Source organism: Arachis hypogaea, chromosome 6 (genome assembly GCF_003086295.3).
Source record: "Arachis hypogaea cultivar Tifrunner chromosome 6, arahy.Tifrunner.gnm2.J5K5, whole genome shotgun sequence".
NCBI classification, from domain to species: domain Eukaryota; kingdom Viridiplantae; phylum Streptophyta; class Magnoliopsida; order Fabales; family Fabaceae; genus Arachis; species Arachis hypogaea.
In genome coordinates this window covers 117,605,909-117,631,920 of record NC_092041.1, presented here as the reverse complement: position 1 = coordinate 117,631,920, position 26,012 = coordinate 117,605,909, and the positions used below count along the sequence as shown (strand labels likewise).

The following is a 26,012-nucleotide window of genomic DNA, read 5'->3' as shown; positions in this document are numbered from 1 at the left end:
CATCTGCTTGTTCTTCCCATGACTTAATCATATGATAAGCTCCAGGGCTCTTCCCTGAGTAAGAGGAAGAAAGAGAGTGAGGTGTAAGTGGCTGTTGTCCAGTCACAATCTCGAATGGGCTATTCCCTGTAGACTCACTCCTTTGCAGATTGTATGAGAATTGAGCAATGTCTAGGAGTTTTGTCCAATCCTTCTGATTAGCGCTTACAAAATGCCTCAAGTAACACTCAAGTAAGGCATTCACTCTCTCAGTCTGCCCATCGGTTTGAGGATGGAAGCTTGTTGAGAAATGAAGCTCCGACCCAAGGAGTTTGAGCAGCTCTGTCCATAGTCGTCCTGTGAAGCGTGGATCTCGATCACTAATGATGCTCTTAGGCAATCCCCAGTACTTCACCACATTCTTGAAGAATAGTCGTGCTGCTTCCTCTACAGTGCAGTCAGTAGGGGCAGGTATAAAGGTAGCATACTTCGAAAATCGATCCACTACCACGAGAATAGATCCAAACCCCTCGGACTTTGGTAAGGCAAAGATGAAATCTAGAGAGACACTTTCCCACGGTCGCTCTGATGGAGGCAGAGGTTCTAACAACCCACTTGGTGTCTTATTTTCAATCTTGTCTTGTTGGCACACAAGACGAGTCTTCACATAGCTCTCCACTTCATCTCTCATTTGAGGCTAATAATAAGAAGATTCAATGAGTGCTAAGGTCCTTCGCTGACCTTGGTGACCAGCCCACTTGGTGTCGTGGTATTCTCTTACCAACTTCCTTCTCAGATTTTCCCATTTAGGAACGTATAGTCTTCTCCCTTTTGTGTAGAGAAGGTCGTTTTCTAACCAAAATCTTTTGGTCTTACCTTCTCTAGCCAACTCCACCAACTTCTTGGCTAATGGATCGTGATGCAACCCTTCTTTGATGGTATGCACAATATCTCCTTCAACCATAGAAATGGCCCCCATCCTGTATGGTTTTGAGATAGGCGGTTTTGCTCCTAACTCCAATTCAATCTTGTGGTCCACCTTCCTCCTAGGTGGTAGTTGTTTTGGCAATTCGGAAGGCATCATATCCTTATTTTCTTCAAGGACTTTCTTGATTTTGGGAGGAACGCCTTCTCTTTCAGATGTTGACTCCTCTTGTAATAGAGCCAAATATGTAATCTCTCCCTTCTTGAACCCTTTCTTGAGTTGCATAGCAGAGAGTATCGGTGGTCCTCCAACTTTAGATACTGTAGGGACCATGCATGGAGACCCTTTCTCCATGACACATACTACGTCGTAGTATGGCATAGGTATTATATTTTCCTTCCTTTGCAAATCGAGTCCGATGACTATTTTAAAATCGTCCATGTGTGCTACTGAGAAATCCACAAGGCCCTTCCAAGAACCAAGAGTCATCTCAACCCCTTTTGCTACTCCCTTAAGGGGTTCACCCTTGGTATTCACGGGTTTGAACCAGCCATTCTTTTCGGTGATCTTCAACCCAAGCCTCTTTGCTTCATCAGGCGTGATGAAGTTGTGTGTAGCACCAGTGTCGATCATAGCCATGACGGGTTTTTCATTGATAAAGGCTTTGACATACATCAAGCCTTTCTTTTCTGCAGTGCTTGCCTCTTTGGCCTTCACAGCATTTATGTGTTGGATAGATCCAACACACTCAGTTACTTGAGTTTGAGCTTCTCGTTCCTCAGCGATAGATGCCAAAGTCCCTAGCTTGGGACAATCCTTCATTTGGTGTGGTCCCTTGCACACGAAGCATCCTCCTTTGGGCACGAAAGCCTTCTTCTTTTCTTCGTACTCTTTCTTTGAAGAGTATTTTTCTTCCTTCTTGGTTGAGAAACTCTTTCCCTTGTCTCCTCCACCTTTAGCAAAACTAGGCTTGGAGGAAGACTTGGGTTTAGAGTCTCCCCTATGATATTCAGTGAGTGATTCGGCCACCACGATGGCCTCATCGACATCCTTAACATTCCTTCTTTGTAGTTCTTGCTTTGCCCAAGGTTGGAGTCCATCAATGAAGAAGAACAATGCATCCTCTGATGCTAAGTTGGGGATTTGAAGCGTGAGAGTAGTGAACTCCTTTACGTAGTCACTAATTGTACTCTTGTGCTTCAACTCCCTCAACTTCTTCCTTGCTTCATAAACCACATTTTCAGGGAAGAATTGTCTTTTCAACTCCCTTTTGAAATCTTCCCATGTGGTTATGTTGCAAGTACCCTTCTCTATATCTACGCACTTTCTCCTCCACCACAAAGTAGATTATCAGATTTCCATAGGAAGTTCTCCACCTCGCGAGCGTCCCTTACGCCCTTTAACTCCTTTGGCTTAGGGAGATCAATCTTTGTTGTCTCCCTTATAATGGTTGGTCGAGATTTCGCCTCCTCGAACCAAATTCGAACTTCCTCAAATAGCTTTAAGGAATTCACAAGCTTCTCTTCGATTTGGAGCATGCTTTCTTTGAAAGCATCTAATTCTCCCAACACGTGAGCCTCGAGGGTCTCCTTGTCATGTTCTATCCTTTGGAACCGCTCATCCATAGAGGATAAAACATTTTCCAACATAGAAACTCTTTCTTCTAAGAAGTTAGAGTCCTTACCTCTAGGCTCACTTGAAGAACGTACCTTCTTGCCTCCCCATTGAGAAGGAATAGTATCCCTTCCCCTTTGTGACTCAACATGCTCCATGGTGATATTTGAAGCCATACCCACAAATCACTTGTGCTCCCTCTCGAACCTTGCTCGGATACCAAGTTGTCACGGCCTTGGACACACTCCAACGCTACCGTGCCGGCACTCGGACTTACTCAACCTCTTGAGTTAAGACCAAGTCAGTCTAACTCTCAATACTTAGCAAGAAAGCTAAGAATACAAGAGAACACAAGAGAAAGGAAGCTTTGGTGGAAGAACACTTTATTGCTCAAGTGTGGTTACAAATGATTCACACACACCCACACTAACTCTTACCTCCTATTTATAGCCATCCACCTCCTCAATGGATGGTTAGGATTAAATCTAATCAATGGTCTAGATTAATCATCTAGAACCTTCTTTATAAATATATATCCTACTACTACTTTCTAAATACTTCTAGATTGTTCCATACAACTCTTCATACCTTTATATCAATCCACACTCTTCTAGAATATTCCATGATCTTCTAAAGTCTTCTAGAACCTTCTAGGGTATTCCAGGACCTTCTAGAACATTCTAGAATGTTTCGGAACCATCTAGAGTATTCTCAAATATTCCAGAAAACTATACAAACACTGTTAAATCTAACTTTCTAAAAATTTACCGTGACATTGGGCTCATAAAATTATATATTGAATTGATTCAATTATTTTTTTTAGATTTAATTACTCTGTTAATTTTTATAATTTTGTAAAAATTTTAATTAAGTTTTTATATTTTTTAATTAAATTTTATACTATTTTTTTTAATTAAGTCCTTTTTAATAGTAATTTGTTTAATTATATAGAAATTCAATTAGAAAAAAAATGAGTACAGAGACTCAAATAAAAAAAAGTATGGATTAAAAATAAAATTTAGTACAATGACTTAATTAAAAAAAATTTTAAAGACTTAATTAAAAATTTTGTAAAATTATAAAAATCAACAGGAAAAATTAAACATTTTTTTTATTAAAATTGGATAACAATTACGAATTTATGGCCAATTCGAGTCTAATCTAATCAGACCTCTGTACACTCCTGGTACTAGAAGTCCCTTTCTCTTAGTTGATTATGTAAGCTTATCCACAAAAATAAGAAAAAAAATTTTGAGGGTAGAAATTTTGTTATTAAGAATATTTTGTAATATTATTTTGACGATGAAGTGTTAAAAACTTAATCAGCATTCTACCACATGTTTTCTCTGCAATTTTTTATGAGTGACATAAATTAAAAAATTTCACACAAGCCATACAAATTTACGTCGAAAGCATAATGCAAAATACTGTATAGATTTTTGTTTAACATCACAAGCCATTTTACACAAATATAGTTATTGTCAAATTAACATTATCCATCTAAGTAAGTCACTAACTGTTTTTCCCATAACAGATCTAAGAAACGAATCTCTTGTTCTTTGTTATTTATAAACGAGTCTAAAACATTGAAGCTAGTGAGTAGTGTGTGACAGACTCATGTACAAGTAAACTTGGAAGAATACTTTATTTGTATATACTATATAGTACAGAAGTATAATCTATAATAACACCCCAATAATATACAGCAAGTGCAAGTTAAATGCCAAATAATATACTATCTTGAACGAAACTAGTCTGCCTCTGGAATCACTTCCAATTCCACATTCAAGAATCTTGCTGGAATAATTGCACTTGAACTAGTCGCAGCTGCAGATTCAAAAGGATTTGGCGGCACTTTCAACTCGTCTTCCTCTCCTTCATGGAGGGACGGTGCACGGGGTGCCACTGGATGCACCATAGTCCCACTATTGCAAGTTTCTTTGCAATTCTAAAATCTCCATCATCGTCGATAGGAATATATGTGTCATCTCCTTCAAGCAAATTGTGTATCCAATTCGGATATAGAACTTGAAATGTTTCTTGACTTGCATTTGTATTTTTTCTTCCTCCAACCATTTCAAGTAATAGCATCCCAAAACTATAGATATCGGACTTGTAAGATACATTGCCAAAATTTCTAGAGAAAACTTCAGGCGCCATGTATCCTAACGTTCCCCTAGCTGCAGTCATGGATACAGTACTTCGATTTTTGGAGCATAACTTAGCTAACCCAAAGTCTGAAATTTTTGGAGTGAAACTGTCATCTAACAAGACATTGTAAGGATTAATATCAAAATGCAGAATTCTTTGATCACAGCCTTGGTGAAGATATTCAATCCCTTTGGCTATGCTGAGAGCAATGTGATGCAACTTGTTCCATCCAAGGAAGGTTTCTTTGTCGCTGGACGGAGCGATGAAGCTCTGGAGATTACCATTGGGGAAGAAGTGATAAACTAAAGCGCGGTGAGATCCGTCGGCGCAGTAGCCAAGCAAGCGAACCACATTGACATGGTGAACTTTGGACATTGTCCCCACTTCATTTATGAATTCTTTTCCTTCTCCCTCTGTGCTATTGAGAATCTTGACGGCAACCAGAATTTGACTGGACAATTTACCTTTGTAGACAGCTCCATGAGCTCCTTCACCTAACTTGTCCTTAAACTGCTTAGTGATTCTCTTGATATCAGTATAAGAGAATCTGGTTGGGTTTAATGCCTCGTAGTCCTTCAAAAAAATTTCAACTCTTTCTTGATCTTCCCCTTTTATTCTATAATAATGATATACATGATACGAGGCACCCAGTATTGAGAAAAGGAGAGATGCACCTGCATGCCATTATATATAAACACATTGAAGTACTAAAATCACTCACAAAAAAGAATGGAAATTCATATAGGAGAGAGTTTGATGGGTGCACGTGTTGTCACCTGCAATCGGTAAAATTATGGATTCATACTCCTTCCCTGTTTTAGGCTTCCCTTCATTAGGAGTCTCCAATTCAGACTCTTTCTTGGATATGTTGCAAGCAACAAAGCATCCATGGCCACTCTGGAAACTTGTCTTCGATACCAAGTTGATTGAATTATGTCCCTCCTGTATCAGATATGCGAAACTTGGCATAACCTTACGGACCAGTTTTGTGCAGGATACGAGGCCTAAGTCGGTAACATCTTCGAAATCGCCAGCCACACGAATCGGGCAAGATAAAGTATCTTGTTCCTGGGAGTCGGGGTGTGCGGAAGAACAATTAAAGAAAGTAAAGTTGGTCCGCGTATCATCAAAAGAAACTTCCCCATCACCACTGTAATAATATGTTGCGGATCGGAAAGGATAAAATGATGAGTAATCGAGTCTGAGAAAGAGTTCTGGAAGGCAGTTTTTGGGATCATAAATTTCTAAAGTGTTTGATGTGTAATTAATGTGACGGATGGGGAATTTCACTGAAGAAGAAGAGCCAGGCAGCTCAAGAATATTGGTGTTGTTTTCTGAACAGTACACACGCACGGGACATGGAACCGGAGGATGGTGATCCAGCTGGCAATTCCCAATATTCAGATTCAGAAGCAGCAGCAGAAACAATAATGCTGATATCTTCATTGCCAACAGAGGAATGCAAAATGTGCAAAATCAATTCAAGCTTGAATTGACTTGGACAAACCAAAATATAGAAACTAATACGCGTTTTACAATTTATTATTAAAAGTTTAAAACTGCTTAATATATATATATATTTTTATTTTCTACATTATCTCCGGAATAAGCTAAGGATTAATTAATGCAGATTGAAATTCATTTATTTGTTGTTCGATACCCTGTCCTATATATTAAGCAGTTATTAGCATGCTGACTTGCTGAGAAGTCTACCAAGTCAGTGCTGTTGACTAATGGAAAGACAATTTTGCCCTCAACAAAGTATGGATTGGATGCTTTGGTTTAGCTTATAACATAATCAAGAATTTTCAATTTTGATCATGAATCATCAATCACCATGAAAACAGGCTCCTAATTACCACTGTTGCCTCCGCCGCCATGGATGCTAACACAACATGTGCCCCATCTTCGTGCGGCAAAGTCACCAACATAAGTCATCCTTTCCGGCTGAAGGATGACCCACAAAATTGTGGCGATGAGAGGTATGAGTTGGCTTGCGAGAATAACATCGCCGTGCTAGCTTTGTTCCCAGGGAAGAACTACCATGTTGAATCAATAAACTACAATAACTTCACAATCCGACTCGTAGATCCCGGCATCTCAGAGGATGATTGCTCCACCCTTCCTCACTATTCCATAACCAGATCCTATTTGAGGAATGAAGATGAAAGCAGACCATATGAAGACAGTCAATACCGACAGACTGATTTTCGTAATGGCTCCACACAAGTCGAAACTGTAGAATTAGACTATAACGTGGTTTTCTTGGAGTGCAGAAATCCGGTGAGGGACGATCCACGATATGTGGACACTGCCTCTTGCATTCAACAAGGCCATCATGTTTATGCCGTTGTTGGAGGGTTGACGGTGGTTGAATTAAGAGATGGTTGCCATGTGAAGCTGGTTGCTCCCTGCTCATCATCCTTTCTTGCTCCACCGAGATGGCCAAAGTACGAATCATTATTGAGCTGCAACCATAACTATTCATACGCTGAGATTCATAGGATGCTCAATTATGGATTTGAGCTTTCGTGGGTACCTGGTGCTTGTGAATATAAGTGTGGACTGAAGGGGAGTTCTTGCGCAATCGACCAAACCGCTCAAAGTAGTCTCATATGTTCGGAGGATTGTTACACACCACTTTTTGGGAAAGAATGTCGTAAGAATCTATAATTCCATCAACGCTTCGCTTTCGATAGTTAGATTATCAGATTGGAAGAATTAGTATATTATTGTTTCAAATAATTTTATGTTATGATTTTAATTATAAAAAATATCTGATATATATTAATTAAAATTAATTATCAAAATTACTGAAACATTAATATTTTAATTAAAATACATTTAAATACTTTTCTATAAGATTAGGCTGCATTTGGATACTCTACTCACAAAAATATTGATTTTTTTTAATTGTAAAATAGAAATACAGATACAAAACTTTTCTATCACAGAAACATATACTATTTCCATTCGAAAAATATTAGGTACAAACTTACGGTTATTTTTACTAAAATTGATACTTAAAAATCGTTAAATAATTTAATATATTTAATTAAATTATTAATTGTCAAATTTAAAATTTAAATATTGATTTTGTATGAATTTTTATCAAAATATATTATTTTTTATTATGTATTTTTATCACATGCTAAGAGTCAACATTTCTTTTAATTGTATTATAGGGGGATATAAGTCCATTTTTTTATACTAATAGAATCCTAAAATTGGTGATTCTCAATCACTTCTTTATTTTTATTTCACAAAACATAATACATATACAAAAAAAAATATGGGTGTAAGATACTTTTCTTTAACACCAGTATAAGCACTATATCAACATGTGAAGCACACAGGTCAAATATACTCTTTTCTTCAATACTGAAACGAAATAATTTGTAGTATTATTTTTGCTATCTTCAGTACTCTAGAGCTAATTTATTTCTACTGTCATTTAGGAATGGTGTCGAAGCTCCAAATAATCGCAGAAGGTATGTGTTGAGTTTGAAATTTTGACTTCTAATAGATAGAAAGTAATATGAAATTGAACATTATTTATAATAATACACTTGTTATATAATTATTAAAGAGAAAAAAGAAAGAAAATAAATAATTGCTATGAATGTAAATTCCTTTAATTTTAATTTTAATTGAATACATTTTGATTTCACTCATTTTTATAGTTTTTTAATTTCTATAAATAACAAGAGAGCATACTATAAAATAGTTTTCTATAGAAGCTCCTTAACTATCCACCATTTTCTCTCTTCCATCCACTACAACAAAAACGCCATTTAGCGGCGGTTCCTGTAGCCGTTTAGCGGCGGTTTCAAACCGCCGCAAAACATTTCGCGGCGGTTTCTGGGAACGCCGGAAGATAGGGCGCGGCAAAACGGATTGCGGCGGTTTTAGCCAACCGCTGGAATAACCGCCGCAAAATGCCATTTAGGTTTAGCGGCGGTTAAAAACCGCCGCAGTATGTGAAGGGAATTGCTATTATCCAATTTGCGGCGGTTACAAACCGCCGCTAAATGGCGGACTGCAAAAAAAAAATTATAGTGTTGCGGCGGTTTCAAAACCAACGCCAAACTCAAATTTTCCATTAAAATTTTACATTTTCTATTATTTTACCACATACTGACAAAGAGTGTTTATTAAACCTTAATTTTTTTATTTTTTAACTAATTTAAACCAAGTAAAACAGCTCAATTAACATAACAAACCAAATTAAAGTTATGCAAAAATAACATATATAACAAAATTGTCATAATATCATCCAAAATAAAGTAAGAATGCTCAAGTTTGATAAAATAAGCCTAACATACTAAACCAACTTAAATGTAAAAGGTATCCAAGACCATTAGTTGAAATTCAAAGTTTTTGTTGCGGGTCGTGGTTTCCAGATGAAGATGGCCCTACGCATGACGAGTCCGGTGTACCGCCCACAAAAGCCAGCTCTTCAGCAATCTCAACTGGCAAATTGCCTCCTAACTGTTGGACTACATATCCCAAGACCTTATGTATTGATTGTCACTTCGCCCGCTCTTCTTCTAGCTTAGCCGTCAATTCTGCAATAGTCCTCTTATCCTCTGCATTGGACTCTGCAGAACCCAATGGTATTCCAGCAGCGTTACCAAAGATTTGGGTGGGACATGGTCCAGCACCTAGAGCACGAACTCGTCCTGGGTGCTCCTTTCCGAGAACTTGTGCTAACGAGTCATTCTGTGAAAGCTGCTTAGAGGATCCATCCTGCCTCTCAACATTTGAAATTGCTTCCTAAAAATATACAGCATTGGAAAGGAAGAAGTTAACAGTAGCATGATATATACAGTAAGCTATATATTGCTTCAAATTTTCAAACATGACTTACACTAACAACACGCGCATCGGGGTGGATATACGAGCCATCTCTTTTCTTATGAGTCATGATAAACAACTCTCCTCTACCAACGGGCCTCCCTTGCTCTCTCTCCTATATCATTGATATCGACACAATTTAGTAAACAACAATATTTTTCAAGAAGCTTAATCGAAATCTTAATGCAAATGATGACTTATTACCACTTCGTCTTTTTTTCGTGCCAAGGTTTTGGAGCCCCCAGTATGTGTGTAAACTTGCTTGCTCCGATTTAAAGTGTTCTGTTTACACTTTTTCTATGAACAAGTAATAAAATAAATGCAAATGAGAAAGATATGATGAATATCAAATGTAAGGGAATTACTATGTATACACATGTTTTTTTATGTGGAAATATTAAAATATACCAAGGCTTACCTGGGTGTCTTCATTCAGGCGATAGTCAACGAACTTTTTCCAATCATTTTTGTCTATTCCTTTCGGGTGATGCCGAAGATTTTCCTCATAAGTCCTTATTTGTTTGTAACACCTATGAAACAAGTGGTGTCTTGAATCCTTCCAGTTCTTTCCTATCCTCTTCAAAATATCACGCTTTATTTTTCCTCCAGCATCGTCCTCATAGTAAAAGACCCGCGGCAACCCATTTACATCATCATTAACAAGGACCAACAGACAAGTATAAGATTGATATATTTAAGACATGCCACAACAATTACAGGCTAATTTAAATTATTGAAGTATGACCCTCAAATCCAGTACAAGCAGTCGCAATTACGTATAAATGAGAAGTGCTTAAATGATGATGTGACAAACACAATATCAAAATTTTACTAACAACCTAAAAAGAAAAAACCGAAAACTAAAATTGCTTAAATTGTAGAAGCTTAAAGTTTTACCTTAAGCATGTTGTACGCATGATCTCTCTTTGCTTTGCTCACCAGCTTCCAACTTTCTAATTGTATGGGGAACAGGGAATAATCCGCACCCAAATTCCCTATGAAACCACTTAGTAATCCTGCCGCCTGACCAATCGGTTGCAGCTGACTGTTAAATGGGAGTACTATCTTCGTATTGGAAGGGAGGGCTATAGCCTCCTTCACACTTAGCTTAGAAACTTTTTTAACACCGTCTTCTAAGAAGTGTATTGGAAACAAAATTAATCTCTAATCATTGCACAAAAGAAAAATAGAAGTAAAGGACTATACAAATCACTGTTTACTAAAAGGAGAGGAAAAAAATGTTTACCGATAACAGTAACTTCCCAGAAATCTGTATCTTTGGCTTTCTTGTTGTTATGCTGACCTTCGACTTCTTGGGCAGCAAACAAGTCGTCAATGTGGTCATCAAACGACGGAACTTCATCCGCCTCTAGGTCGTAATCCTCATCCGCTAATTCATGATCAGCCACTTCCGCGCGATGCCGAGTCTCTGTGTTGTCTGTTGGAGTTTGAGGGTCATCAGCAGTACTCGATTGTGCATTCCTATGGTCGATGCGCGGTGCACGAAACGGTTCATTCATACGAGTTGCCGGAGCTCTATTAGCTGAGGATGATATCGGAGGAACCCTATCACGTGTTTCCTCCCGTGATGTCTGAGCTCCTCTAGTCGTGGTCCCAACCTTAACGCAATGTGAAAGTATTTAGAATTATATGTTAGAGAACGAATTAATATTGAGAATTATTTTATTTCTTAAACTAGTAATTTTGCCGGGAGGAAAATTAATGCGGTTCGATGAGTCAACTGAAGGACATATTTAATTTTCACTAAAGGTTACGTCAAGAAAACTTAACCACAAACACTAACCGTTGTCTCCTCAGTACCGTCATTAGTTCCGGCATCTTTCGGGGGTTCCCGTATAATATTGAACCTTGGTTTCCTAGGCATCCTTAAAAACCTGTATATAAAACAATATTAGTAGACAACTCACAAGCATAGCGTAAAAAAACGCTTAAAGCAAATAGAGAATACAAATTATACCCAAAAAATAGGGAATAAAAAATTATAAAATCTATATGGAACACTATAAGGCACATTACATGATACATCATAGACTGATAGAATATTAGAATTTATTTTTTTAAAATAAATTAACATCATAATCAACTAAGTCTAATTAAATAAGTTTATAATAAAAAACATTAACTAGTTTTAATGTTAGTTGAAGTATTACTATTTAATAGGATTAATAACTGGTTTCTCAATAAATTTGAATGTGTCATAATTAAAAATGTGTATATCAATTAAATTCTTGACCCGGTAAGTAAAACAACTTGTATAAGTGTAAAATTATTTATTATCAAAGGCCAATAATCAAGCTTGACAAACTGCAACGGTTATACTAAATTGGATATTCAATATCCAACAGTATATAAACAAATAATAGTGGTGTGGTATAATATTACAATAAATAGAAAGGTTAGTTGAATTTTAATCAAGAATGCACAAATAATCAAAATCCATCAACCAAGGTGAAACTAACATTAATAACACCTTCCTCACAGTATAAGCAGCAACCATACCAAATTAATTAGCTGATAACATAACTTCAACGACAATTAATAAACCATATCAAGAAGTACTTATCTCATAAGCCATAACATAGCAGCAGCAACAACCAACAAAATAAACCCACAATTAACATATGCAGAATTACAAGAAAAAAAATACAGAAGGGACGGAACAAAAAGCAACTAAAATCAGACAGGTGGGGATTCAGAACAATGAAAAGTATAAAAAATTAAAGACATGATAAAAAAGGCAAGAATACGAACTAGTGAAGGAGAACAAAAATTGTACTTACCTCTTTCAAATGATAATTTTGTGGCTGTAACAATGGCTTTGTGAGCTTTTCCTTCTCCAGTAGTGGAATATATGCAAGTTAATTTTTTTCTACAACATATAAAGAGACAAAAAAAATTATAATTTATAAAAAAAATTTGTATAAAACTCGTATTATATTAACTAACTAACTATAAAGAGAGCAAAGTAAAATACAGCACCAAAAGAAAAGATATTTGATTACCTTTTAAGGTCAAGAGTCAAGACAGAGAAGCATAATCAAAATAATTCAGCAGAGGAAAAAGAAAGTTACCTAACAATGAAAAAGATATGAAGCGTGAATGCAGAATTCAAAGTGCAGTTAGAGGAAAAGTTTTGGTAAGTGCATTTTCAGATAAGCAAGCGAAGGCATGCCAAGACCTATCATGACCAACTCACCATCAGAACATACTACACAAACTACAACATAATCACTCATATTTCAACAACTCATGGCAAAAACAAAACCAATTTTACTAATTTTCAGATATAAAAAACTTAGTTTAGAAGAATTAAAACATGAAAAGCAATTCGATGCTTAGAAAAGCAATTTTCTTTGACCTCCCGTACTGGGAGGATCAGATGTTGCGTCATAACCTGGATGTGATGCATATAGAGAAAAACGTGTGTGACAATGTGGTATTCACTATCTTAAACGATAGCAGCAAATCAAAGGATAATCTAAAAGCTCGCAGAGATTTACAATGCATGGGTATAAGGCCTGAATTATGGCCGGGGGAAGGTGGTAAATATCCTTCTGCAATATTTGCGATGTCGAATTCACAGAAGGATGTTTTCCTGAAGACTTTGCAGAATGTGATATTTCCAGATGGTTACTCTAGCAACGTTGCCCGTTGTGTTGATTTGCGACAGCGCAAGTTATTTGGGTTGAAAAGTCATGACTGTCATATTCTGATGGAACAATTACTCCCAATTTTGGTGAAGTCTTCACTTCCAAGTCCGGTGTCCAATGTGATTGCAAATTTGTCGTCATTTTTTCGAGAACTTTGTGGAAAAGCCATAAACCCTATACAGCTTGCTGAGCTTCAGAATCATATTGTGCAAACCTTGTGTCAGATGGAAATGATTTTTCCTCCATCCTTCTTCACCGTCATGGTTCACCTCACCGTGCATCTCGTTGATGAGGTTACTCTTGGTGGACCCGTACATTATAGGTGGATGTATCCAATAGAGAGGTTAGCTTACTGATAAACCCCTTTAGTACATTCAAATCAATTAATTATGTATATACTGAGTATTTTATTGTATTTATATAAAAGGTATTTAGGACGTCTGAAGCAATATGTTCGTAATAGAGCACAACCGGAAGGCTCAATTGCAGAAGGCTATTTATCTGAGGAAATCCTGACTTTCTGTTCTAGGTATTTGGATAATATTGAGACTAGAATTAACCGACCAGGGCGAGTTGACGATGAGCCTGTTGACGTTCCTCACAATTCAGATGAGAGTATCTTCCCAGCTATTGGCAAGGCATTAGGGGCAGTTTCGCATTTCGAACTCACTCCAATGGAAAAACATCAAGCTCATCGTCATGTGCTAGTCAACTGCGATGCCGTTGTTCCGTTCCTTGAGTAAGTATACGCATGTATTTCTAACACACCAACGTAACTCTTTTACCCTAGTTTCTAGTTGGACTAATTTTCTTCTCTACAATAAAGTACATTTAGGGAAAATACAAAGCGAAGCATGCGTCATCAGACAAGGTCCCCAGCTAAGATTGATAGTGTCGTCCATGCAGAATTTCCTCGGTGGTTCAATGCTCAGGTTGACAGAATACCAACCTGACCAATGTTTTTTTAGCCTGGAATTATTACATTTTTAAAACCGACTTTAATATTAAGCGTGAATGTTATGTGGTTCCAGGTTCTTCGGGAAAGTACTATTCAATCGAAAGAGCTGAAGTTGCTTGCGTGCGGTCCCATGACTCAGGCCAGACGTTTTGGGGCGTATAATGTTAACGGGTACAAGTTTCGAACTGTCACAAAGGAAAACGGGATGAAAACACAAAATAGTGGAGTATATGTATCATCTAATACGAGAAGTTACGCAAGCATGCGTGATAATAGAGTGGCTGTTGGTGGCGTTCCGTATTACGGAAAAATTATAGACATAATTGAGTTGAATTACAGTTGTTCCTTCACAGTGGTATTGTTCAAATGTGTTTGGGCTGATACCACTACCAGTAGAGGCATCAAACAAGACCATTTGGGGCTTACCAGCGTTAATTTCTCTCGTCCAATACACACTGGTAATCGTGAAGAAGATGAACCGTACATATTGGCATCAGAAGCTCAGCTTGTATACTATGTGGATGATGAAGTAGCTAAAGAATGAAGTGTTGTGGTTCATGTGAAACCAAGGGATTTGTATGATATGGGAGAAGAGAATGAAGAAGCTGAAGTTGGTTTTTCTCCACAGCCAGGGTTGAACATGTCAGCGGAAGGTGACATTGGAGATTTACTGTTGACAAGGGAGGAGGATATAGAAGACCTCATAGAAAATGCCTCAAAGAATTTCGATGATGTCGCATAATGCTTTGTATGAAGCATTTTAATGTGTTTTAAAAATGATCTTTTTGTTATTAACTAAGTTAAATAAACTCAGCGTTGTACGTTATTTTCTTTGGTTACTTTACACTTGTGTATTTTTTTTTCAGTTAAATAGTTATGTTATCGTGAATCCTCATGAGTAAAAGCCGAATTTTTGGTTCTTTCATCGATTTTAGTATGGAAATGTTAGTATACGTTAAATCTTTATTCCTTCTACAGTTGTTATTAGGGTTTCATTTTTTATAATCTTGCTATGTATTACATAATATAATTTCACTAGTGTTACGTTTTGAAAACAATAGTGAACATAACATGACGGTGGAACAGGATCGATAAAAAATGAGGACTTGTTGTCATCCTCTGCAAGCACAACAATTGCTACAGAGCTTATGTTTAAGAAAACTGCACAAACTACTAACAAGGGTGATGGTAATTGTTGAAAATTTGCATTTAGTAATAAAATTGTCTTAGCATCTTGTAGTTTGGTTTTTTTCTAAGTCAGTATTTAATAACTCCAGAGTTCTCAATTCCTTCTATATATACTCATTCTGTTATGTGCATATTGGTATTTTCAGTCGTACCTGAATATTCCGGAGAAATAGTTCCTGACAGTCTAGACGGAGAAGAGTCTGATTCAGAAGACATTTTAGATGATGTATCCTCTGTCGCAGTTGATAGATCCATGCAGTTTGATCTGAATAAGGTTCCGGATGAAGAGGATGAAACTTTAGAAGACCAACAAGATAAACAAGATGATACACATGTTAAAAAAAGGTGCTTTGATCTGAATAAATTGCCTTGGTATGGAGATGAAATATCAGATCCTCTGAAACGTGAAGCCGCTAGATTCATAACAGAGTTTTTTTCGCCAGGTCAATATGATGTTGGAGAGAAATGTTGATCTTTTATTATAACAGTTACGCTGATTTCCTTAGTTTAATGATTTGGGTCACAGTTGTACATGTTTATTCTTGGTTTAGGTTTAGTAAGGCATAACTTCAAAGAGGAGTACCTTTGATGTATGCTCTCTAGAACTTTATTTTAACTTCATAAATATCAGAGTTTTCCTTTATTTTCTACTTTTATATCCATGCTTGAATGCAATTTTTAAATGCCAATAACGTATTCAAGAAAATCTTAGTGGTGAATTTGTTCACATGAGTTAACATATAAAGGTTACGAGTAACTTGTGAATTTTTTATCGTAAACCGAATGTAGAAAAAGTGTTACGAGTTTAAGTAAGAATGATTTAAACATATGTAGCTTCAGAAAGTAGTCTTCATCTAACTATATTATACCCAGATGGTTATTTCTAAAGAAAACAATGCAATATGTGGTAACACGCATTTTGCGGCGGTTTAAAAGTAACCGCCGTAAAATGCCTAACAAAAAGGACATATCGCGGCGGTTTTCGGAAAAAAGCTGCGAAATACAAACCTGACCGGCAATATAGCGGCGGTTTGAAGAAAACCGCCGCGAAATGTTAACCTTACAGCAATATAGCGGCGGTTTTAGCAAAACCGCCGCTAAATGTCCTCCTGATTGCAGCCCCACCTCTAACCGCCGCTATATGTGCCGCAATTCGTCTATTCGCGGCACATTTACAAAACCGCCGCAAAAAAACCGTCGCTATCTTAAGGATTTGTTGTAGTGATCTTTTGTCTATCTCCCTTTGTTTTTTCTCTACCTTTCTTTTATTCTCACAATTCTCTACCTCGTTCACAATTTGAAATTTACTCAAATTTTGTACGATCAAAGTGTGATATTCATATCCGGTTGCATCGTTTTACAATGACTGCCTACGTACCCTTGTTCAGGATCAAACCAATCGTAGTTCCTCTATTTCTCCATGTAATGCCTAACATGAAGCAATATTGAACAATTCTAAACAGTGTTGAAACTTATTTCCTGACACTACTTTAGTCAACATATCAGCAGGGTTTTCATCTGTGTGTACTTTTATATAAGAGAAATGTTACCTTTCTCTATAACATCGTGCACGAAGTGATATCTTACATCAATATGCTTGGTACGAGCATGATGAACCTGACTTTTAGCCAAATGAATTGTACTTTGACTATCACAACTCAGATTCACGCAATATTGCTTCAACCCCAAATCATCTAGAAGATCTCTTAGCCACAATACCTCTTTCACTCCTTCTGCTACTGCCATGTACTCAACCTCTGTAGTAGATAGTGTCACTGTAGCTTGTAACATCGATCGCCGACTAATTGGAGCACCTTGTATTTTATATACATAACCAGTTGTAGAACGTCTTCTATCTAGATCACCAGCATAATCAGAATCAACAAAGCCGCTGATTTGACATGATTTTCCACTAAAGCATAAACCTGTGTCAATGGTACCCTTCAAGTATCTTAATATCCACTTAACTGCTTCCCAGTATGCCTTACTCGGGTTTACCATGAACCTGCTAACAATACTGACTGCCTATGAAATATCTGGGCGTGTACACACCATAGCATACATTAGGCTACCTACTACACTATCATAAGGTACATTTTCCATGTAAGCCTTATCCTCTGCTGTTGTGGGAGATTGTTACCAGAGTGCCTAAACTGTGGAGCCAACGACGTTACCACCGATTTAGCATTTTTCATTTCAAACCTTTCAATGACGCGCTCAATGTATCTTCTTTGGTTCAAGAACAATTTTTGGCTTGATCTCTCTCTTTTAATTTCCATGCCTAGTATTTTTCGTGCAGCACCCAAGTCTTTTGTTTTAAATTCTTTACCAAGTTGAACCTTTAACATATCTATCTCTACCTTACTCTTAAAGGCAATAAGCATGTCATCCACATACAATAGAAGATAGATATAATCACCTTCAGGAAGCTTACGAATATATACACAACAATCATAATTACTTCTGAAAAAACCTTGTTTTAACATGAAGGAGTCAAATCGCTTATACCATTGCCGGGGAGATTGTTTCAATCCATATAGCGATTTTCTCAAGCGACATACCTGACTTTCTTTACCCTCAACCTTGAAACCCTTAGGTTGATACATGTAGATTTCTTCCTCTAAGTCACCGTGCAAGAATGCAGTCTTCACGTCTAGTTGTTCTAACTCAAGATCACCATGAACGACAAGACTTAAAGGCACCCGTATGGAAGTGTGTTTCACCACAAGAGAAAATATCTCATTGTAATCAACACCTTCTTTCTGTGCAAATTCCTTTGCTACTAACCTAGTTTTGAATCTTGTACCATCTGACTTAGTAGGATCTTCTTTTCTTTATACACCCACTTACAACAAATTGCAGTCTTTTTCACAGGCAATGGGACCTCATCCCATGTCTTGTTCTTATGAAGAGATTGCATCTCTTCCTCCATAGCGATCAACTAACTTTCTCTATCTTTGTCTTTGATAGCATGTTTGAAGGTGATCGGCTCATCATCCTCCACTGAGGGTGCATAATCTACCAAGTTTACCTGCCCATAATGTCTCAAAGGCTTGTCTGACCCGAACTTCTGAATAAATTTATAGTTCTTCTTTGACCTAATAGATGCCAAAGAATCCTGCTGCTGCTGTTGTAATGCATGTGCATTTTCTCGCTGAATTTTCTCATGATCAAGTTCATCCTCTGCGTCATCTCGAGTAGCATTAGGATGCTCCACCTGAACATTGCTAGAGTCTATTTGTTGGTATTTAGACTCTATCTCCACCACTTGAGTATTTAAATTTTTTCCAACATTACCATCATCTGGCACCATATCTTTAGACAAATTTACCATAGATCGTTCATCAAGCTTATTATCTTTGACATGATAATAGGTTGTGCATCCAAAGACTCTGAGTTTCTCGTAATCTGCATGGTTTCCTGACCATACCTTATAAGGTGTGTCTCCATCTAGAGAAGAATGTGGGGATCGATTCACTATGTAGCAAGCTGTAGCAACCGATTCTGCCCACCATTCTCTGCCAAAATCGGAATTAGAGTGCATACGCCTTGCCTTCTCAAGTAGCGTACGATTCAGTCGTTCGGTGACTCCATTCTGTTGTGGTGTTTCTCTAACTGTCCAGTGTCTTGCAATGCCTTCTCGGTCACAGAACTCCTTGAAATCCCTATCCATATACTCTGTGCCATTATCAGATTATAGACTTTTCAACTTCCTACCTGTTCGGTTTTCAACCATTGCTCTCTACCGCTTAAAAGTATCGAATACCTCATTCTTATGTTTGAGGAAATAAATCCAAACATACCTAGAATAATCATCAACAAAAGTAACAAAATACCTGGAATCACCCTTGGAAGTAACTTTAGTCGGGTCCCAAATATCAGTATACACGTAGTCTAACAACCCTCTGCTTTTATGCTTGCTTGTAGAAAACTTCACCCTATGTGATAGAAAGTAATATAAAATTGAACATTACTCACAATAATACATTCGCTATATAATTATTAAAGAGAAAAAAGAAAGAAAATGAATAATTGCTATGGATGTGGATTCCTTTAATTTTAATTTTAATTGAATACATTTTGTTTTCACTCATTTATATAATTTTCTAACTTTTATAAATATATTAAATAACAACAGAGCATACTATAAAATAATTTCCTATAAAAACTCATTAACTATCCAGAATTTTCTCTCTTTTATTTTTTGTTTGTCTCTCTTTGTTTTCTCTCTGCTTTTCTTTTATTCTCACAGTATGCATATAATTAGTTACTATAATAAATGACCATTTGTACCCATGAGAGATGAAAACGCTGACATTTGTACTCATGATAGCCTGAAACTAAAGTTATACCCATGATAGATGCCCTCCGTGTGACAAAAGTGCCCTGACTTGAATCTGAGCTTGGTTCGTGGGAATCCGATCCTACGTGGCACTCCAAACCCCCAAACCCTTTAAATATAATCTAATTTTAATTTATAATTTTATTCCCCATCTTCTCTTCCTCAATTCCAAACTCTGCGTCCCTACCACCGCTCTCATTCCTTGCTACCACCATAGCCATCAACATTATCGACCCACCGTTCTCCCTTCTCGACGTTTCTGCCTCTTCCTCAACAGCCTCTTTCTCCTCTCATCGTCAACATCAACAACCCCATCCTTATTAAGGTTTTTTTAATCTTCCAAATTTACAAAATTTTTTATCATTTCTCACTTCTCACTGGCACCACTCACGAAGGGCGTAACATTCCTCTGATTCCATCTCTGTAGGCGCTGGAAGCACTGGTTTGTCTGAGACAAAAACGCTGTCGTCATGGTAGCCGTTGTCGTTACCATTTTCTGCTACATGCACCAGTTCGAAGGGAGACTGGGAGTAGCTTGGATCCAGATCGCTGAACCTGAAGATGTCTGGTGAAGCAGACGGAGAAGTGTGGTCAACGACGGAGACATTGCCGCCGGAGAAATTGGAGTAGCCGCCGTATCCGGAGAAGTTGTCTTCGTCGGCGTGGTTTTGGTGGTGATCGGAGTCGACGCTGTAGGTATCAAAAGCAGACATGTCTTCTGTCTCTATGTTGTTTTTGTTCTCTCTCTCTCTTTTGTACAAAGATGGGTGCTTCATTTGCTTAGCTTAATTGAATAATTGTATTCAGAGAAAGAGAGAGATGCTGTTAAAAATTAGAACGTTTATTTGAGAAATAAATATTATCAACACGTTCATATCTGCGTTCCTCATTCGCGGTTCCTTTTTTCCTTCACTTTGATTTTTTGTGTTACTGATTTGTGGAGTGCCTGATTTTTTTCAAAGTTTGAATTTTTTTTCATAATTGATGAAGAGGAGAATGAGTCTGGAAAAGAGATAGATGAAGACGAGGGGGACGATGATGATGTTGTTTTTCTTGAGAATTCTTACTACCTGCACGGTTATTGGGCTGGCTTGGTTGACCGGTATGAAGAGATGGTTGAGAAGTATCATCCCGAATTTGGAGTGTGGAAGAGGAAGGAGAGGTGGAGAAGGTGAGGATGAAGGAAGAGTGGTTGAAAAGCATGAGAGTGAGGAGGGTGTCCTTGATGGGGTCAAAGGTGGTGGGCAGGGAGAAGAGGATGGCTTTGTTGGCGTGAAGGGCGGAGTGGATGGTGAGGGAGCGAGTATTAAGGAAGGAGGGGTCAGAGTGAGATTTGGAGAGAGAGAGAGAGAGAGAGTGTGTGTGAGTAAGAGAGAGAGGGGTTGGAGATAAGGGAGGGAGTGCCACGTAGGATCGGATTCCCACGAACCAAGCTCATATCCAAATCAGAGCACTTTTGTCACACGAAAGACATCTATCGTGGGTATAACTTTAGTTTCAGGCTATTATGGATACAAATGTCAGCGTTTTCATCTCTTATGGGTACAAATAGTCATTTATTCTTAGTTATTAAGACGAATTAATTTAGTGTGCGACATGAGAATTTTTTATGGATCAAATTTATGTCTGGAACTATGTATAAATATAATTTAGTTCAAGGAATATTGTTTATCTCATTCTTTCTAATTGTATTTTCTTTTCTATTTTTTATCTTATACCATTGCACTTATTTTATTTTTTCCTAGCGATCACATATATTATTATTATTATTATTATTATTATGTTAGTTGAATCAATTATTATTACATTAAAATACAAAAGAAATCTTCAAAGTTTAATTTTATCGGTTAAATTAGTGTCTAATCAAAATATTTTATTAAAAAAATATAGATAGAGAATAAAAATAAGGACATAAAATATTAATTTACATAGTTGGACATTAGGACAAATCAGTTCTTGTGCCAAGAAGATGTCATTTTTTCTAGAGACAAAACACAGTATTTAAATGCCAGCTACTTTCTTCTTTCATCCTCTCATCTCCTTTAATAATAGTGCAGCCATCACTGCCGTCTCCACTCTCAAACTACCACCAATTTTACCCCCTTTCCTTTTATCTCTATTATCCTATCTTTCAAACTACCATAATCACCACCACTGTCACCCAACACCACAACATAACCAACACCACTATTAACACCTTGATTGCCACTACAACTTTCTCAGCATCTCTTAAATTCCACCACTATCATCAAAGTTATTTAAGACAATAGCTTAGGTATTAACAACTAAGCAATACCTTAAACATAAAACAGTAATACCCTAAATCGATCCATAAAAATTTTCTACTAAAAAATTCTGCAACAAATTTTAATTGCTAAATCAATTTCTAAATTTTTATTTTGTTAGCCAAATCAATCCTTACATAAGATTGTTCGTCTATATATAAAGTCTAATATAAGAATTTTAAAAATTTAATAAGTTAAATAATATTATAAACTGATTTGTTTAATTTTTTATCAAAATTTGACACAAAAGCTGATCTATCTAATAAAATAAAAAATTAAAAACTTATTTAGTGATTAAAATTTATTGAGAATTAAATTGTCGAACTAAAATTTTTTAAGAACTGGTTTAAAATATTACTCAGACATAAAACAATACAAAATAATAAAATACCGCTTAACTGTTGTTTTATTTATTTTAAAAATAAGTGTTTTTTTATTTTAAAATTTATAAAAAATTAATGCATTTAAACATAAAAATTATCCAGATACATTAATTTTTAAATGAATCTAAAAAATAAATGATCCAATTATTTTTAGAAAATAGAACATTACTATTGTCAATTGTGCATCGATTAATACTAGTTTATTGTCATTGCCATGTTTCTAATTTTTCACAAATGCTTCTCTACAGATTCCGCGTATGGAATTTTGGAAGGTAGATTCTCATTTCTCAGCAAATATTTTCTGTTGCACGGTGTGATTTCCATATTGAGTCCTAACTCTTAACGTGACTAAGAATATATTATTAGGGTACCACAAAACATAAAATATCTTTTAAAGAATAATTAATTTGCCATTCTTCTAATTTTTTTCAAGAGTTAAATTGATGGTTGTTCTTATGTCAATTAATTATTCATGTAAAATTATTTTACCGTAACGAAAATCAAATTACATTCTTTGAACATCATGTTCAACTTTTATGTGTTCGTTAGCAACAAATATATTTGAATTGTTTGATACTTTGATATTTACACAGGACTTCGGAAAGTAGTAGGAAAAGATGGTGGCGATTCTTTCTCTAAAGAGGATGTATTACCTATAATTGATGTAGGAGTATTCACGGGATGGTTTATGGTGCCATACATGGTCGTCAAATACATATTGAGTCTCATACTTTTTTTTGTAATGCTGATCTACACATGCCAAAGAAAACATGCATCAATTTATGAAAACATTGAGGAATTTTTGCAAGGGAGCAATTTCATTCCAATAAGGTATTCATATAAAGAGATAAAGAAAATGACAAGAGATTTTAAAGAAAAGTTGGGAGAAGGAGGATTCGGTTCCGTGTACAAGGGAAAGCTACGAAGTGGACCTTTTGTAGCCATAAAAATGTTGGGTAAAGCTAAGGCTAATGGTCAAGAATTCATCAGTGAAGTTGCTACAATTGGTAGAATACATCATGCCAATGTAGTAAGGTTGATTGGATTTTGTGTTGAGGGTTCAAAACGTGCTCTTGTATACGAATTTATGCCCAATGGTTCTCTAGATAAGTTTATTTTCTCCAAAGTGGATAGTGTATCATTGACTTACCAGGAACTTTTTGAAATATCTCTTGGTGTGGCTCGTGGTATAGCTTATCTGCATGAAGGTTGTGACATGCAAATTTTGCATTTTGATATCAAGCCTCACAACATTCTTCTAGACGAGAACTTCATTCCTAAGGTCTCGGACTTTGGTCTTGCAAAACTTTATCCTCTTGATAACAGTATTGTAACTTTGACAGCAGCAAGAGGAACCATTGGTTACATGGCCCCGGAGTTATTCTACCAAAATATTGGAGCACTATCTTATAAGGCCGATGTCTATAGTTTTGGAATGCTTTTGATGGAAATGGCAAGTCAAAGAAGAAATTCAAACCCAAACGCAGAGCATTCAAGCCAATTTTACTTTCCATTTTGGATATACGATCAATTGGCTAAGAAAAGTGATGAGATAGAGATAGAAATTTTGATGGATGAAGAAACGAACAAACTAGCAAAAAAGATGTTCATAACTGCACTATGGTGTATACAATTGAAGCCAAGTGATCGTCCTTCAATGAATAAAGTGGTGAAAATGTTAGAAGGGGATGTTGCAAGCATTGAAATGCCTCCGAGACCTTCATATTATCCAAATGATATGATTCACAAAGATTCTGAGATTAATTCAGGAGTAACTACTTCAAATGATTCTTCTAGTTGTTCAGATTTTGAGGAGGAAATTACAACCAATCCTATGTGAAAGTGCTTTGGTTGATGACTAGTGCAATTTGCTTTCTATGATCTTGTTTCTTATTATGTTAAGTAAAAGGACAATAAGTATAGCAACTGTGATATTTTTCTATATTGTATTTTAATTTATATGTATGGGTTGTACGCTTTTGTTTATTAAAATAAGTTGAATGACAATTTGTTCATTTCTTTGTGGGCACGCTGATTATTATTAGAAAATATTTTAATTATTATTAAAAAATAGCATGTAAAATATTTTAATTGTCAAATTAGTAATATAATATAGACATATAATTAATTCGATGTACACTTCTAATATCAGAAGTCTCTTTCTCTTGGTTGATTATGTAAGTTTATTTGTTTACCTACAAAAAATTGTGTAGAATTTTGTTATTAGCAATATTTTGTAATATTATTTTGACAATATGAAGTGTTAAAACTTACTCAACATTCTACTACATGTATGCTTTCTCTGCAAATTTGTTTGAGTAACTACTTCAAATGAATTTTCTGGCTCTTCAAATTTTGGAGAGGAAATTACAACCAATCCTATGTGAGTTTTCTGGTTGATGACCAAAGCAACTTGCTTTTTTACGATCTAGTTTCTTATTATGTTAAGTAAAAGTACAAGTATAATAAAGAGGTGTGGTATTTTTTTAAGAGGAGTGATAAGGGATAAGTAAATTTTGTGATTTATAGTTATTAATTAGTAATTATTAGTATTTTTAATAGTGCGAGATTATATCTAATGATATAGAATTATCCAATATTAACATACAAATTCCTTCATTTTCATATTGGATAATCAAATTTCAACCTATACTTTGCTAAGAATACATGTATTTAACAACATCTCAGCATTTAATTAAAGTAACATTTTCAGAATGTTAACAATGTCATAATACAATAATAATGATAAGTTGCTGTATGTTGCATATTATATTTCATCATAACCAAATGTATATATAGAGTAGACATTTCCAAAATAATACACCATCTATAGCACAAGATTTGTTCATCATAAGTGCCAGTCAATGAATTGTTTTTGAAATCCAAGATATCCCTACAAAAAGTATGTAAAAACAAATTCTTAGGAAGAAAATCTTAAGAAGGAGAGAGTTGAAAAATTGATAGATGTGCTTGTTGAAATTGAAGATTAAAAGCGTAAGAACAAGTTTAAATTCTAACCTAATTGATTGAAAATGGTAATTGGATTTGAGAGGAATTAGGATTTTAAAATTGAAGAAGAGGTGTATTTGGTGGGGATGATGAAAATGACAATGTTATCAAGTTTTAAGAGAAACACAGCGGCAATTGAAAAAAAAAAAAAAGAAGATAACGTGAATTTTAGAGCTCTGATAAAAAGATAATTTATCAATAATCACTCTATATGTCATAAAGGATAACTTATCCTTTATTTTAGAAAGGGTAAAGTAGAATTCACCTTAAAAAAATAATAAAAAAAAACAACCTTGACAATTATTTCCAAAAAATAATGAGATTTTTAACAAAAAAGAATATGTCAATTCTAATTGGCTCTTAACGGATATATCAACAGTTAACATGTCATGTAAGTTTATTCTGTTAATATAGAAAAAGATATTGACAGAGAGGCTAATCAGTCTTATAAAAATAAAGATGAAGGGCCAGAAAGAATTTTTTTTTTAAAAGACCTCATTATCTTTTGAGATAATTGTCAGGATGTTTAAAGTTTTTTCTCTAAAAAAAATTGAAAAAACAAATTGAGTTTGAGTATTTTAATGTATGGTTGGATAAGTAATTTATCCAAGAAAACTTGTAATATCTTTTTTTCTGGTTTTAATGTATGG

General features: G+C 35.8%; 1 protein-coding gene and 1 pseudogene across 1 annotated transcript; one reads left to right on the top strand and one right to left on the bottom strand.

Moving 5' to 3' along the window:
- Positions 1–4,138: 4,138 nt before the first annotated feature.
- On the bottom strand, positions 4,139–6,129 carry LOC112757921 (rust resistance kinase Lr10-like; annotated as a pseudogene).
- A 418-nt stretch (positions 6,130–6,547) lies between these two features.
- Positions 6,548–24,368, top strand: LOC112756188 (LEAF RUST 10 DISEASE-RESISTANCE LOCUS RECEPTOR-LIKE PROTEIN KINASE-like 2.1). The gene is made up of 4 exons (XM_025804654.2): positions 6,548–7,328; positions 8,128–8,160; positions 22,602–22,625; positions 22,947–24,368. Exons 1-4 carry the CDS (start codon positions 6,548–6,550, stop codon positions 24,191–24,193), a joined length of 2,085 nt encoding a protein of 694 aa, XP_025660439.2. The 3' UTR covers positions 24,194–24,368.
- Positions 24,369–26,012: the final 1,644 nt, after the last annotated feature.

Bases quoted from the DNA above. Each gene is read 5' to 3' on its own strand.
- LOC112756188 (XM_025804654.2), top strand. From the start codon at position 6,548: ATGGATGCTAACACAACATGTGCCCCATCTTCGTGCGGCAAAGTCACC. The intron at 8,161-22,601 runs GTATGTGTTGAG...GCTTCTCTACAG, and splicing joins GCTCCAAATAATCGCAGAAG to ATTCCGCGTATGGAATTTTG. The intron at 22,626-22,946 runs GTAGATTCTCAT...ATATTTACACAG, and splicing joins CGCGTATGGAATTTTGGAAG to GACTTCGGAAAGTAGTAGGA.